This window comes from Capsella rubella, unplaced genomic scaffold (assembly GCF_000375325.1).
Source record: "Capsella rubella cultivar Monte Gargano unplaced genomic scaffold, Caprub1_0 scaffold_3, whole genome shotgun sequence".
Classification (NCBI taxonomy): domain Eukaryota; kingdom Viridiplantae; phylum Streptophyta; class Magnoliopsida; order Brassicales; family Brassicaceae; genus Capsella; species Capsella rubella.
Window position 1 is genome coordinate 7,258,513 of NW_006238921.1, and position 16,009 is coordinate 7,274,521.

General features: G+C 36.8%; 5 protein-coding genes across 9 annotated transcripts; all 5 read right to left on the reverse strand.

Annotated features, from left to right (window-relative positions):
* Positions 1–408: 408 nt before the first annotated feature.
* LOC17892631 lies at positions 409–2,799 on the reverse strand. Its single transcript, XM_006297516.2, has 4 exons — positions 2,246–2,799; positions 1,297–1,746; positions 884–1,202; positions 409–785 (listed from the first exon to the last, which is right to left on the reverse strand). Exons 1-4 carry the CDS (start codon positions 2,702–2,704, stop codon positions 649–651), a joined length of 1,365 nt encoding a protein of 454 aa, XP_006297578.2. The 5' UTR covers positions 2,705–2,799; the 3' UTR covers positions 409–648.
* A 3,404-nt stretch (positions 2,800–6,203) lies between these two features.
* LOC17891444 (ethylene-responsive transcription factor 7) lies at positions 6,204–8,348 on the reverse strand. Its single transcript, XM_006298341.2, has one exon. It carries the CDS (start codon positions 8,225–8,227, stop codon positions 7,478–7,480), a length of 750 nt encoding a protein of 249 aa, XP_006298403.1. The 5' UTR covers positions 8,228–8,348; the 3' UTR covers positions 6,204–7,477.
* A 592-nt stretch (positions 8,349–8,940) lies between these two features.
* On the reverse strand, positions 8,941–11,544 carry LOC17891522 (protein TRIGALACTOSYLDIACYLGLYCEROL 2, chloroplastic). Of its 4 annotated transcripts, none has more exons than XM_023785541.1 (7): positions 11,350–11,538; positions 10,666–11,243; positions 10,248–10,577; positions 9,988–10,103; positions 9,543–9,633; positions 9,310–9,445; positions 8,941–9,053 (listed from the first exon to the last, which is right to left on the reverse strand). In XM_023785541.1, the coding sequence occupies exons 2-6, from the start codon at positions 11,179–11,181 to the stop codon at positions 9,353–9,355; spliced, it is 1,146 nt and encodes a 381-aa protein (XP_023641309.1). In that variant the 5' UTR covers positions 11,182–11,243; positions 11,350–11,538; the 3' UTR covers positions 8,941–9,053; positions 9,310–9,352. The 4 variants fall into 4 exon arrangements, with proteins under 4 accessions (XP_023641309.1, XP_006297900.1, XP_006297901.1 ...); XM_006297838.2 differs by having other exon boundaries at positions 8,941–9,119; XM_006297839.2 differs by lacking the exon at positions 8,941–9,053 and having other exon boundaries at positions 9,149–9,445; positions 11,350–11,537.
* A 133-nt stretch (positions 11,545–11,677) lies between these two features.
* Positions 11,678–14,031, reverse strand: LOC17890741 (aspartate carbamoyltransferase, chloroplastic). Of its 2 annotated transcripts, none has more exons than XM_023785540.1 (6): positions 13,802–14,031; positions 12,964–13,554; positions 12,731–12,870; positions 12,460–12,633; positions 12,097–12,333; positions 11,678–12,015 (listed from the first exon to the last, which is right to left on the reverse strand). In XM_023785540.1, the coding sequence occupies exons 2-6, from the start codon at positions 13,499–13,501 to the stop codon at positions 11,908–11,910; spliced, it is 1,197 nt and encodes a 398-aa protein (XP_023641308.1). In that variant the 5' UTR covers positions 13,502–13,554; positions 13,802–14,031; the 3' UTR covers positions 11,678–11,907. The 2 variants fall into 2 exon arrangements, with proteins under 2 accessions (XP_023641308.1, XP_023641307.1); XM_023785539.1 differs by having other exon boundaries at positions 12,964–13,551; positions 13,802–14,030.
* A 511-nt stretch (positions 14,032–14,542) lies between these two features.
* LOC17892219 lies at positions 14,543–15,092 on the reverse strand. Its single transcript, XM_006298786.2, has one exon. The coding sequence runs from the start codon at positions 15,062–15,064 to the stop codon at positions 14,723–14,725; it is 342 nt and encodes a 113-aa protein (XP_006298848.1). The 5' UTR covers positions 15,065–15,092; the 3' UTR covers positions 14,543–14,722.
* Positions 15,093–16,009: the final 917 nt, after the last annotated feature.

The window sequence follows — 16,009 nt, forward strand, 5'->3', positions numbered from 1 at the left end:
AAAAATAATGTAATTTAACTTTAACCTAATCTCTTTTTTTATCTACAATTATTTGATTAGATTTAATGTTTTCATTACTACAAGTTACCATTTTAATTTTTGTATTTGAGATTCTACATCAATATATGAATTTATAGAAACTGAAATATATAATCTTATAACACTTTAATATGTTAAGAAGATTTGTCAATATTTACTCAAATAAAATCTCACTTATCCAATAACATAGAAACTGAAATAATTACATCAATATCACAACAACACGTAGCTTTCATTTTTAATCATTTGTAACTTGTTATATGTGTCATCATGAAAACATATTTTATCTGATTTAGAAAGTCGTATCACAAAGTTTAAAATAAAATATAACAATTTCAAAAGCACAAAACAGAGAGACACAAGAGTGGGTAACTACAAGAACAATATGAACTTCTTTAATTATGGCCAATCTAATTTACTGTAAGATCACTCGTTGAACACATGAAATCTATTACAAAATCAACGTGTTAAAGAACAAATAAGATGATTTACAGTGATCAAAAAAAAGAAAGAGAAAATGTTATTTTACATAGAGCCTCTGTTACACATAGCAGCATCAACCAACAAGGGAGCCAAAACTTTGAAAACTTCTATGATCCAAAGAATGGTTCAAGAAATTCCAATGGTTTTACCAAGTAACCAGAGAACAAGCGACATTTCAATTCCGAAGATTGTATGAAGAGTACTTCTATCAAGTGTAAACCCAAACACCGTGATTCCTGCCTTATTGTTCTCAAAGTAATTCACTACAAAATGAAACAAATTTTTTGTGAAGATGAGTATATATAAAACTAAAGATGTGAATATACGAGACTTGGTTATGGATGCAGAGGCCTATATGTACCTAGAGCTTGCCGTTTTTGGAACGATATTGTGCTATACGCATAAGCAGGGATGAGATTGTTGTTATCGAAATCATCTTCTTCGTCTCCATAATCTTCACTGTCTGATCCTCCAGTATCACCATCTGTTGGATAGTATCCTGGTCCGCTTGCTCTATCAACTAACCTTGGAGTCTCTCCATCCACTGTCTCAAAGGATTCTATTGTCGCGCAGACATGCCACTTAGCAGCAAGACAAGTCACCGCCTGAGCCTTGTGTGTGATCTTTGAAGCACTTCGTAGTAGAATGAGCAGCGCTGTGACCAGCGTCATTGAGCATAGCTGAGATAAGCACAAAATAAAAGATTAAGCAAAATGGTTAAAGAAGCAAAAGTTTTTCATCAAGATCCACTATAGCAAGTTGAACAGAACTTACTGCAAGTTCTCCAGCTCTGTAGATATTCAGATCAGCATAGGCCTTAGTGGTAATAAGCAGGGAGTAAAACTGACTGCCAGTAACAAGAATCAAGGACAACAGTATAAAGGTTCGGTATCTGTGGCTGATAATTCTCAAGTGACGTCTGATGCGGAGATGTTCAGACAAAATGGAACCAACATCCGAATCCATCTGGAAAACCTGAGCAAAGTCTTGTAGCCTTAGGATCTGGAGATGGCAGATGAGACGGAAGAGGACACAAACCAGGAAGATCACTGTGGTTCGATACAGCCACGAGCAGAGTTCCATCAGGCAAGCAACTGTATCACTCAAGATAACATTACCGAGGAAAGGAATCTGAGAAGCCCCTGAAGCATACCACCATATCTTGTACGAACTCATCGCTAAGAAACAAGGAGTAACGAAGTAGGACAGAATCTTAAGCGATCTCTGCATAACAAAAAAGAAAGTTGTGATTTTCAGAACACAGTTATATAAACATGGTTATATAGTAATTCATAAAACAAAAGCAAAACATTGTAAATGCTTGTGGAGCAAGTAAAGAAGATGTTTCTAAAAGATTCAAAGTATTTCACTATTCATAACACCATGGGAGAGATTTATGTTCTGGATTGAGATGCAATGGGATTATAAACCTTTAAACTTCTAGGGTTTGCTAATTTGTTTCAGATTGTTAATTTGATCATCTACTCAATAGTGCGACAAGATTTGGAATGTTCCAAAAAATTTCAACAGAAAACGACAGAACCGACCTTTACAGATCAACGACGTGTCGGAAGGAAGAAACCAAAATCATTTCAATCGTAATCCCAGAATTCCCAAAAAAATCTAGAACCCCAAATTCAAATTGGAAACGAGAAACGAGACAAGAAGAGGACAAAACTCAGAAATTCAGACAAAGCAAATCAAAAGGGAAAGGAAAACAAACATTGAGCTGATTGGTGTAGCCACGGCGGACGGTCTCGCTCTCATCCCAAAGCTTGTCGAAGAAAAGAAAGCGGCGGAGACCATACTTGCTAACGAATCTGGAGAGACAGAGAAAGGAAAGAGCAGCGAAAGAGCTAAGAGAAAGCTGAACAGCGGAATCGTAAGGCCTGGAGTGATGGCTGTCGCAGTCAGCACAGGCGAGCATGAAGTGAGAGGTGGCGGGAACCACGACGGTGAAAACAACGAACATAGACCAGGAGAGAAGAGCGGTCCAAGGGCTGGACTGATCGACGCACATCCATCGGAGGTATTTACGGAAGCTCTGGAGCTCGTCTTGTGCGTGAGATACGCTTCGTTTGAACTTTGTTTCTCGGTTGATCAGCCGTTCTCGTACTCCTCCTCCTCCTCCTCCGTCGTGTACTCCTGTTGTTGCTGCCGTTCCGATGTCGATGTCCGCCATGGGACGATCGCTCTCGGAAAATGATAAATTTTCGAGGAGAGGCTCTGTTTCTTTTTCTTTTTTTGGGTTTTTTGCCAAATATAAATTGATGATGATGACGCGGTTGAAAGATAGAGGGCAAAGGGATCTCTCTCTCAGGAGGGAATAGCCTAAAATTGTCTATATGGTTATTTATAAGTAAGGAATAGGATCCATGTTATTAACGTCGCCTTTGACAACCTTTTTTATTATTATTATATAAACCCATTTTACTAATTGTAATTTTATTTACATAAACTGTGTGACCAAAATATATATATATTTAACTACTTCTTTACCGCCAAAATTAATCCAAGATTTTAGTAGTGGTTTTATTATGTAAATTAGTGTTATTGTTTGCTCATATATGAACAAGTGCAGTTTAGGATTAATAAATAGAGACGAAATTGTGCACTTGCATTTGTAATTAGAAGAAACGATATTGGTTCAGGTTCACGAACGAACAAAAAAAAGAAGAAGAAGAAGGAAAGCAAGTAGATTTTGTATTCATGGGATAATTATGATTTCACAATCACGGGGTTTCTATCTAACTTACTGACAAAAGTATTTTCATCATTTCAAAATTTTTATTTCTATCTGTAAAAAAAGTAAAACCTTAATTTCATTTTAAATATGGCATGTAAAATAAATGTATGATCTGTTTACATAGGTTAACAAAATTTGCATACAGTGACAATGAATCATATAATTTCTGCTCAAATAAGGTTCACAATATTTTTTTCATTTTTTTTTCTATTTCTAGAAATTGTGTACAATGGATCATATAATTTAGATGTAGGAATATATATTCAAGTTAATTATTTTATTGTCGTCAATATATTCAAGTTAAATATTCGTTTTATTATTGTAATAATTCGTGACAAAATTGTGTTGTGATAACGTTTTTTTTTTAATAATAAGATTTCGGCGGAAACAAGTTTACGTGGCAATTGAGAAAAAGAATAAAAAAAAACAATTGGAAGTGAACACAACACAGGCTGTAGAGTGGGGTCCCACATAGGACATGTTATGTTGTGAAAATTGAGGCCGTAGATTACGCTTATCACCCTACTTACGGCGCCACGTATTAAGCTACATTTTAATCACCATCTATTATTATTATTATTATTATTTGTAAATACGAAAAAGACACACACACATATACAAAGATAATTAGATCAACTCATCAGCTAAAGTAAACTCTTCCTACCAAAAAAAAAACCTAAAGTAAACTCTTTTAATCTGTCCGTCTTAATTTTTTTTTTGTTTAGTTGGAGGATTACTTAAAGAATTCTAGATCCCCCGGCGGCATGTCTTGAGTTTATTGGAAGGATTGATCAATGAGTATATATAAATAAAATATATATATATATATATATAAATTTAAAGGAATAGTTTATAATCTATATATGAAAAAATAAAGATAGATGTCAATTATTCGAATAAATCATGGGGTGTGTGTGTTTTTATTTGTGTAATACTTGTAACCTTATGATTGGGCTCTTGTCGACAAAAAAAAAAAGATTGGGCTCTCTATGGCTATGCTGCATTCGTCTTAAATAATGTATTCGCTTCACGAATTTGATGATTTCTATATTCCATCTTTACTACTACTACACGATAAACATTGTCGTTGCATCTCTCTTTCATATATTGATTTGTTTAGATTTTTCGTTTTTTTGTTTGTTTGTTGAAGTCATTGGTGTACAAATAATATTTTCTGTTGTATCTTGTAGTTTTTTTTTTACTATTGAAGATTTTGAAATTCTATTTATAAAACAATACGTGAAAAATATGCATTTAGTTATTAGTAGTAGAAACGAAAATGTCACACAAAGTATTTGTCATGAACAATAGAACTCATAAGACTGAAATATCATGTCACGATCAATTTGAATTTTCAATATTTGTTTATATATATATATTGTAGCTGATAATGATAATATTGATGCTTCCTCGTATTCTAGGATTAATAGTTCAGTATAGGTTTGCAATATTATTATTTTTGGTAAAAGGTTTGCAATTGCTTTTGCTTGTTTTTTTGTCCTCTATCAAAGAGAGTTTAAATCACGTCTTTACACGTTTTTAGTATTATTAGGCTTTCATAGCAACGTGTATTCATCCAGTTTGTTCTTAAGTTCTGTATTTGTTTATTCTCCTCAAATTAATTACTTGAATGAAATTTTCAAGATTGATGATCATTCTTTAACAGCCTCCCACTAAATAAAGAGAGTTCTCAGACCTATCGAAGCACAGCTTTCCTGATTTGGTCAAACCTCCCAATACATTCTTTCCTTTTCTTTCTTTTTCCTAACTTTTATTCAAATTCAATTTTATATTTATTGCATTGTAAGTCTAAATTAGATTACTTGCTTTGACGAGGCAATTTAATTTTAAGAGATTTGATGTCAAGGAAATAAAAAGGTTATGGGAGATTTTTCAGTGGTTTTGGATTTTGTTACGAAATTGTTAAAAACGTTTCAAATTTAGATTTCTATTTTAGGGCTCAAAATCATTAATGGCCTAAGTCTCAGAAAAACGAAAACCAAAAACCATTTGAAAAACCTCAATTATTCGATACCTGAATGACTGATTAAACTTCAAATAATCTCTAAAAATAAGGTATAGTAGACATTAGAATACACTCACTCGGCAAGTCCAAAAATCCAAGATTCAAGTTTTTTAACTTTCAATCTTTCATCAACAAAGAGAAACAAAAATCAAAGTGAGGGGTTTGATCGTAATGATAGTTTTGTGAAACCGAGTATTATAACTCACTTTTGTATGTTTGGGAAAAGAGTAGAACAAGACTAGACTAACTAATTAGTGAACTTATTATTATTTTTCTCGGATTATAAATGTCACAATGCACTCTCTGTTTACACTAGTGATAGCCAGTTGTTAGACATTTTAGAATACTCCCTAATGTTGTTTATCCATTTGGCTAGTTAACCCATTTGCCTTAATAATAATAATTTAGACCCATTTGCCTTGTTAATTCTAGATATTTATTTTTCTCCTCATTCTAAAATAATAATATCTTAAGCCACATCCAGTTCTAGTTCATGAATCCATTTTTTGTATTAACAAATTTTTGATTCTTCATTTTCTCCTTAATCTTAGCATTATCTTAAATCCTGGGATTTTTGTTTTTTTTTGGTGGAAAATCCTGAGATTTTATTTTAGACAAGAAATTTTTTTTTTTTTTATCGTCTTGGTATTAAAATAGATTTTAGACAAGAATTAATAACGCATTTTGGGTTAATGGAGGGAATATATCCAATAATTAATGACTAAAGGTTAGAGTAAATCTGTCTCATTATATCATACGCAGAGAGCACAATTATTTTGCAGGTTTGGTCCACTAGAAAATATGGTCTTAGAAATTTCAACCATAAATTCTTAAAATATAATTTTTGTCTGTTTAGTGTTTTGAAACAGTAGAAAAAATAATTACACATACATATTGATAGATATACTATAGTCTGAAACAGACATTTTATGAACCCAAATAAAAAGAAACAATGTGAGAATCGTTTGGTGGATTTAATCCTCAATTCCATAAAATTAGAAGATAAATCTCAAACTGGAATTCTAACGGAAAAGGTAAAGCTACTTGAGTTCCAGTCATGTCCTAAATCTTTACAGTAAAGAACAAGACATTGCTTTTGACTTCCACTCCATCTTGCAAAAAGCTTTAACTTAAGACGAAACCTAACTCAAAACGGTAAAAAAAAAGCTCGGTTTTGCTTCAGACACAAAGATTCACTGTCTGAATCCGTGGCAGAGAAGCAAAGTAGATACCAAAATTTGGGACACCTCTCTCTCTCTACCAGAAAATTTTCAAAATCAAAATGGTCAAACACACAACGAATTCTTCCACCCAACCCACAGCTCTCAAAGATCAAAACAATCATCTCAGCCACCAAACTTTAACCTAAAGATTTGGCCTTGAGCTTTATCGACCACCCAATTCACTCACCCCCATTGACCCATGCCCTTAATCTCTCTGTTGGTCAACATCCAAACATGGATTGGCTACACGAAAGGGGAAGCCTTTCTTTTCTTCCTGCTGCATCTAAACAGATGAATGAAAACTTCAGAGCTTAGCTTAGCAATAACAATGAGTATTCCAACTTCTCTCTTCGAATCACCCAATTAGACAGCAAATGAGCTTCACGGTCTTTCTACCTTCAAGCTTTTAACAACAATGTGAATAGAAGAAACCCTGGATTATACCAAGATCAAGCCAAGAGACAAAAGACAAACGAATATTTGTTCCCTGTGTGGTCCTGTCACATACTATTGTGTAAATGCACCTTCCTACCCACACCAGAGATACTCTCTCTCTCTCTACGAAGAAGTAGAAATCTAAAGACTAATAGATTTTGAAATCATTCAGAATCATCATCAGCTTCAAGAATGTTGTTATATGTAACAAAGGGGTTCATCGATCTTTAATAAGAAACAGATAAAATGAAACTCAGATCTGGTTACAGATCTAACACAATCTCTCTCTCTCTTTCTTTTTTGCAATAATCGTCATCATCTTCGTTGATGATAAAAATCATCACACGCTCAATCCATTTTTTTTTTTTTCAATCTTTTTTTTTCCTTGTGTTTTTCTTTCAATATGAGATCAAAGGAAAATGAAAAAGAAAGAAAAAAAAAGGAGCATAATTATTTTGATGGTTCGTGTGTGTAAGTAAATCAACGGATCTTGTTGTTGGTTTTTGTTTATGTTTTACCGATAAATCAAAGACGTAGATCGGTACAGTGAAGATCATCCGTGGCGCCAGCGAATAAGTCAACGCCATCCAACGGCGGGAAATTAAGATCAAACTGAAACGGCGGTTTCCGGCGGGAAGAGGAAGACGCGATATCGTCCCCGTCGTCAATAACAGAGGAAGACGAATCGCAATCGCTGTGACAATCCTCCGGAGCCACCGGTGGAGTCCTGGGATATCTCTTAGTGGCATGTAACGGCTTCGCCACCGACGAAGACGCGGCCTCCATCGGTCTGGGTCCGCTACACGATTTGACGGTGCTGCTCATGCTGCTACTCGCCGGGCGGCTGATAATCTGCTGCTGCTGGTTCTGGAAATTACCTCCGCCGTATAACCGATGGTCCATAAACGGATCGATCTGGTTCTGATTCTGATTCGCCGGGGCGGCGGCAGCAGAGCATAGATTCTGATTCTGATTCTGATTCTGGTTGTGGTGGTAGTTGAGAGGAGAAGAAGGAGAGCAATCGATCGGGAAATTGGTCTTGGCCTTAGGACCACGGAGGTTACGAGCGGCGGTGTCGTAAGCGCGTGCAGCTTCCTCGGCGGAATCGAAAGTACCGAGCCAAACACGGGATTTCTTTAATGGATCACGGATCTCCGCGGCGAATCTACCCCAAGGTCTCTTCCTGACGCCTCTATACCTCGGCTCCTTCACAGATCCACCGGCGGTTACTGGAAGGGCGGGACCAACGACGGAAGAGCCTCTCCCTTTCCTCATGGAGAAGGTTGAAGAAAGATGTAAAAAAACCAGAAGTAATGTGATGGTGAAGAGATCTGTGTGTGTTTGTGTGAAGAAGAAGAAGAAAGGAGGAAATGTTGAAAAAATATGAGGAAAGAGATGAGGAAGAAGAAGAAAGAACGAAGGGGTAGAGATTGGAAACTTATTTAATTACAAAAAAAAAAAGCTCTATTTTCAAAAAAAAATGTATTTTACTCAAAGAATTTTTTAAAATTTTATTTGTAATAATAATAATAATAATTTTATGGTTGGAATAGCTTTTTCTATCTTTTTTTTTTTTTGTTTTCGAATTTTTTTTCCTCTGCTACTACTTACTACCTTCACGCCCCGTCCCACCACAAGACCGACCAATTCGTTTTTTTTTTACTTATTTATCATGGAGCATTTTCTTAACTTGGATTCTCTTTTTTTTATTTCCTTTGCTTTAAACTTTTTATTCGTTATATTGTGGAAAAATAAAAGAAAAATACATATATATATATTTAAAAAGAGTTCACAAGAGATGTCTCGAAATGCGAAGAAAGTAAAAGAGGGTGAGCACTTGCACTCTCTGTCCTGACCCTGACCACAATCTATTATAATAAAAATCTTACTTCTTTTTTTATTATTATTTTTATATAGATTTTAAACAATCACCTAAAAGACCAAATAGTCCAACTTGTAATATGACCATAAGCACCCTCCAATATATATATATTTTTAAAAATCATTTAAATTAATAATAATTTATACTTCCATGTCGAAATAATAATAATTAAGGGAGGTGAGGTGAGGTGAGGTGAGGCCTTCTCCTTCCTTGGAGACCCTACACACGAAAACGAGACGCGCTTATCGTCATCGTCGTCCGTCTCTCCCGTGTTAAAAGTAAATGCTGTTGAGGAAACGCATTAATGGCGGGGATGAGAGAACAACACACACATTTCGACTTCGTTAATAATTAACTGAATCTTGTCTCTCCATTCAAAAAAAGAACCCCAAATTCAATAACAAAAACAAAAATTACCTCTAAAGAAGGAAAGAACAACACATTTTCTGAATATTTAATAACTTCTTGCTCTCACCTTATCATCATCTTCCAGGTTCAAATCTTGACTTCCAGGCTCATTATAATAGCCTGCTGAGGGATTTGATGAGTAGTTTTAGGTTTTTTCTTGTCGCTTCATCGCCTGTGAACCCCAGAATATCTGAGCTTATGCTCTGCAATCAACAATCAAGAAACCAAAAAAAAGTCTATTCTTAACAACTCGTTGAAGCTTTAGTATCACTATAATGAATAACAACAAACACAGTTTACCTCGACGTTTTTCAAAGTGTAAACCAGAGTGTAGATTGACTTCTGAATGAGTTCTGTATTCTCTGGTGTCATAATCGACGCATTAACCTTTCTGCAATGTCAACATAACAAAACATTGTTAAATTTTTCCCTGTCGACAGCGGTTCTCTTAAAGACAGAGCTCATCTCTCAGTGATGAGCAGTTGATCTAACATGGAATCCGTAAGATAAGACAGATTTATGCATAGATATCTGAATGTTTTAACAATCAACTCTTGTTCAGAAACTAATCCACAAATAGAGTATTGAAGCCACAGAACTAAACTGGAAGTTAGTGTGTTTATACCGATCATATGGTCTGTTTCCAACATGAGGCAGAAACAGTTTTAGCATTTGCAAGATAGAATTCAATATATTCATTACTACATAATTGATATACCAAGATTGTTACACTAAGAGCTATTACCTCAAATCGTCAGAAGCTTGGGTAAGGCTTCGAGTAAGACACTCAACTTCCTTGAGCAAGCCGCTATCACGAAACTCAGAGAGCAAAGGTTGAGCATCTTCAGCCATGGCTTGAATCTGTGACATCACTACATCAAAACCCAACGCTTAAGCATGAGAATACATTTTTTTTTCTTCTTCCAATCTTGAAATTCACCTATCAACTCTTTTTGAATACTGTATACAAGATCTAACAAAGGCCACCAAAATTACTCATATCACCTTTTTGAGCAATGGTCTTGCTTCCTCAATAACCGAAGCCGCTCTCTCAGCAAGCGCATATGTATTGGCTACACCAATTTCCTCTACTTCGCGTCCAATACGAGTAAAGATTCCAACTAATTCATCTAAACTTACTCCTTGCTTTCCTTTGATCTTCTGCCTATCACAAACGATCAGACCTTCTATACCACATTCAGGATGCAGAGGTCCTACAGAAGGTTCTGGTATCGGATCCCTAGGCATGATGTCGATCATAGTTTCCATTAAAAGACCAGACTGATTCACCTCAACCAGTGAATTCTTTGGTATAATAATCTTATCATCTTCAATCTACAAAAGAGGATGACAAGAGCCTAATTCAAGAAACAATAGAAAAGAAAAGAACTTTCAAAACAAGATCAAAGCACCAAAATCAAACCTCAGCAACAGCTTCAATGTTCTTCAAGGAAGGATTAACACGGATCACAGTACCAACAGTGACCCCACGGATCCTAACCGGTGTTCCCGTACAAATGCCAGAGGCATGACTAAGCTCAAACACAGTCTGATATTTTCTAAATTTAGACCGCATTTGAAACCCTCGCAACCAAGCCCAGCTAAGAGCAAGAAGCGTAGCTCCAGAGACGATGAACAAACCAACCCCACCTTCCCAAACACTTCTCTTACCAAACCCAAAATCACTCAAAGGCTTTAAAGTCTGTCTCCATATATTCCTGGGCACATCCAAAACAACCGTGAGCGGATTCTTCCCTTCATCAGACGATGGTTGACCATGAGCAGCGTCGGAATTGGATGCAGCTCTGACCACTAAATGCCTAGTTCTAGGTTTCGGTGGGAGATAAGGAAGCCCATTGGGTGAAGCTCGAGGGCAAACAATCATGGAAGATGATGGCATTAGTGATGATGGAACTTGAATTACTGGATTCCCAATCATCTTCCAAAATTGAATTAAAAAACTAAACTTTATGTTGCAAGTTCCAATCTTTTTTCCCCGAGCTGCAGTTAGAAAAGAGAAAGAACATGTGAATTGCGTGAAGCTTCTACTTAACCGATCCAATTACAAGTAGAAATTAGGGTATCAGGGGAAAGAGAGAATGAATACCTGGGCTCGAAGCTTACTGGTGTCTCTTGAATCTGAGAATAGCTTCGAAATGATTTGTTGCTAGGATTTAGAGAAAAGACGGGTAATCAAATTCCCATGTGTTTTATTATATCATAATTTAATCAATTAATCACCTAATCTCGAAAGTGTAAAAATCTCTCAATCTGAAAGCCAATTTGGAAGGACGCAAGGGCATTTTCGAGATGATCAGGAAATATATATTACAGTGAAAGTGAATGTCTCTCTCTTCTTTGTATGCTTTGGCCCTTTGGAGAAGTGGTAGGCCATCTGTGTTTTGCGTTTGTGTTGTTTGACCGCAAATGTGAAATTTAGCTCAAAATCAAATGATTCATAAAGTTCAACAACTCTTCCTCTTCAAATCAGTCTTTTGACCAACAACAAACCAACAGCTTTTACTATTCTTTTCAGTAAACATCAAGAACACACACAAAGATCACTGTGTTTCCTAATTTATTATTGCGAGCTGATGCCACTGTCTCCTCTGTCACAGGCTTGATATTGAGATTATTAACGGATTTCTACCTCAACAACCATCCATCACCAACCGGTAAGCAGTAGCTTCAAAAGAGCCATTCTAATGAACAATCCGTTCTTTGCTTGTCTGAAGTAGGCAGCTCTTGGATCAGCGTCAACATCTGCAGTGATCTATATACATGACGAAATACAAAGAGTGAGGATTGTGTCATGATACATAGATGAAAACTATGGGGGCTTTTATTAACTTACTTCATCCAATCTAGGTAAGGGGTGCATGATAATAGCTTTTTCCTGCATCACTCCTAAGAGATCCTTGTCTACGATATACTTCCCACGAGCTGCTTCGTAAAGGTCAAGCCTTTCTCCAAACCTCTCTCTCTGAATGCGGGTTTGATAAACTACATCACACTTAGATGCTACTTCCATTAAGTTCGAACTTTCTTCCCATTTGACCCCGTTTGATGTCAAATAGTCTTTTATATCATCCTACCATTAAATAAAAAGGAAGACATTTTGAAGATGATAAGCAACAAACACAACAATGTTGCCAAGTACATTAAATCATCTTCTTCAGATGCTCTCCAGGAGGGTGACAAGTTTGGCAAAACTAACCTTCATCTTAACAATTTCAGGGGAAACAAAGTAGATCTTCACGTCTTTAAACTTGGCAAGCAAGTACGCAAGTGATCGGACTGTCCTTCCATTGGCAAGATCTCCAACTAGGGCTACACTGATGCCATCTAGTTTTCCAATTTCACTTTGAATGGTATAGACGTCCAATAGAGCCTTCACAATAGCAACAGTACCAGGAGAAAGAAATTAGGATGTAATGCAATGTTTGTTTAAGACAACTGAAACACTAAAGGCTAAGAACATAACACACCTGAGTAGGATGCTCTCCAGGACCATCACCTGCATTAATGACAGGTATGTTGGCAGTAGCTGCAGCTTTTCTAGCAGCACCGCTTTCAAAATGCCGCATCACGATTATATCGGAATAACCCTCCACTGTTCTTATAGTATCTGAAAAATGCTCCACAAAGTTTCCATAAATTATCTAACACAATAAAAATGCCACAGCAACAAAAACAAGATATTTGCTGACATAGTGGATACCTTCAAGTGTTTCCCCTTTAGCTGCAGATGAAAACTCTCTGGCATTCTCAGTGGTTAAGACCTCCCCTCCAAGGCGTTTCATAGCAGATTCAAAAGAGAGCCTGGTACGGGTAGAAGGCTCATAAAAGAGGGTAGCCATTAGATAACCCTTGAGAAGTTCACTTTGAGTAGAGCTTTTTTCAATCTTTTCCATTTCGCGTGCAACATCGAATATAGCGCTTAGCATCTCCCTATCAAACTGTTGCCCTTCAATCACATCACTAAGTTGGAATTTCTTCCCAGCCGTAAAACATTCCCTAGTCTCCACTTGCATAGCATGACACCTAATTCCTTGGATTGGAGCAACATTCCGGGTCAGGTTCCAAGTAGAAATTTTCTTGGGATGCCTAGAGGCAGGAAACGAAGAAGTCAAACAAATCTTTGAGCTTTCAAAAGGACTAGAGAGGTTGGTTGAGAACTCTGAGCTGCAGGCTAATACTTTAGGAAAAACTGAGGCACCGCAAAGTGTGGCTGAACTAAGTGATGATAGGATAGCCATTCTGCTAAGTCGTTGATGGGAAGTACTGAGTGAGTTACAACTTTCAAAACCTGCTGGAAACACATACAAAGATGCAGTTAGTAATTCACAAGAATCGAAAACTCCAGGAACTAACACACTACAGGAAATTCAATTGTTTTTGGTTGGGCGAATCAAAACATTGGTTCTTCTAACGAAATTAGCCTTAATCTCAATTACAATATAAGAATTTTGAGAAGGAATGTGATGTCTAGTATTCCCTGGTTAAACTAAACACGAAACCAAAAACAAATTTCAATTCCAATCAAAGCCTGAACATACCTAAAAAGAGCAATTGAAGAGTAGATCAGTCAAATGGTGGAGAAGTCTGGCTGGTCGAGAAATGTAACGCCGGTGGAGTGACCGACACCGCTGAGCTCACACCAAAAACAGAAGATGAAATTGGCCTGACTAAGCTGCTACGATGGGAGAAATGACAACGGGAACGAACGGCCGGGGAAAGGCAACGGCGGCCGGAGGAGGAACTGTAGGGTTTTAGAAAGGAAACTAGAAACGATGAAATCAAAGACGTTTTGGAATAATTAGCGGAGGGAAAAAAGAACGAAACGATTTGGGCTTAGAAGGCCCATAATAATTCTTCTTCTCCTCCTCCGGCGAAGCCCAACTAGGAAACAGAGCGCCGACGAAAAAGAAGGATCAACGACGGAGGAGGAAGGCTTGACCATTTGTGAGTAAGAGAACTGATTGGATTAACTTACTCGCAAACAATCAAATCTTCTCTTACTTCAAAAAATGACTTTGACTCGTGCTCGTGTTGAATAAAGACTCTGTCTCTGTTATATAACTCATTCATTGTTCTGTTTCTAAACCAATAACATACTCTGTTTCTTGATCACTCTGTCTCGGTTGATTCACTCATGCAACATCATTTGCTGGATCTTGATTCCTCTTCGTATTCTACTTCTTCTCGCATAAAAGTCTCTTTCTTTCTCGATTTCATGCTGGTTTAAGTGGCTTTAGTTGAAATGTTTTCAATTTTTATGGGAAGTTGAGCTAATCAAGTAGAAAGTATTCCTGGTGTTAACAAGCTTCTGATTCTGGATTATGTTTATATTTACAATCTAACAAACAAACAACAACCAAACTTGACATCAAAAAAGTCCTAAACCCTAACAACACAGAACCCTCACATCAAGAAAGTGAAGAAAGCCCTAAGAATATACAACATCTGAAACATCTTAGTTAAATAGCTTCTGGTATGCTCTGCAGAACTGGTCTCCATAACCCTTGTTGATTGCCTTCTTCGTAACCACCACGATCGATCAGGCTAGGACACGAAGAGAAGGGCTGTTGATGAAAGGTTAAGTCATGGACGTTGACTTTATTCAGTAAATCTTGAAGTTGATTCTTGGTGAGCCTGATCTTGATCATCTCATGATCAGAGGATGATTTACAGTCTCGTGTAACAATCACTTTGTCATGAGCCTCGACTCTCGAGGTACTTTTAGAGCTGTCTTCGATGAACTCATCCCAGTCTTCACCAGCCCAGTGCATTTCTGATTCATGCCTTAAACAATTCCCCATTCTTTTTTGTGTTTCTTTCTTTTAAGACGTAAAGCCTTGTTTATATATATGCGTAGGTAGAAGCTGGTGAGATATTAAAATCATTTAAAGGGGAGAGAGGCCGAGAGAGATAAGAACATATACAATTCGCCACATCAGATTTGAGAGTACTTTAGTCCTACGTGGACATGTGTTTGTTGAACTCACCGTCACCAGCTTTTGTCCTTTTTTTCGTTTTGGCGCTCCACGTGTCCTTATTAGCTCGTCAGCTCGGCTTGGATATTTCGTTTTTTCTTAGTATTGTATGCCGGTGAAAACGCAATAATGCCATGAGAAAGAAAGAAGAACTATAATATTAGAATGCAACCTAACGTGACGTCTAACGAAAACAGAAAGGTTATAAACACGACATTTATTATAAAAAAGCATGTAAAGCATGAAAAAGATCAAAAAGTTGTTTTGTTCGAATCGAACTTTGCAATTGCAATGTATGGGATGGAAGGAGCCGAGCTAGGAGGAGGAAGCAGCCGAGCGAGCGATCAAAAGTGAAGTGTGAACACGGCAATTAAAGAGGTATCTTCAAAGTGTGAACACAACCAAAGGGAACAGAATCTCTGAGAACAAAGATGCCCCCACTCCCCCCTAATTTTAAAAATAGTATTACTCGATTAGACCATATATCATTGTTGAACACACTCACGTCTCCCCACCTTTCCCATACCTTCACCTTCTTCTGTTTCTTGGGTCTTTTTCTTTTTGGAGTTTTTTAATTAGTTTATGAAAGATTTGAGCATATCCGGTTTACATGTTGTCTTCTTCTTTATATGATCACTTCATTCACAACATAACTCATGTTCTACATTTTAATCAATAGTATTAGCCATGAAACGTTTTTTTGGCATGGTTTCTTGTTCTACTATGTCATCATCCAAAATCTTAACATCAATTACCCAAATTTTACTACCT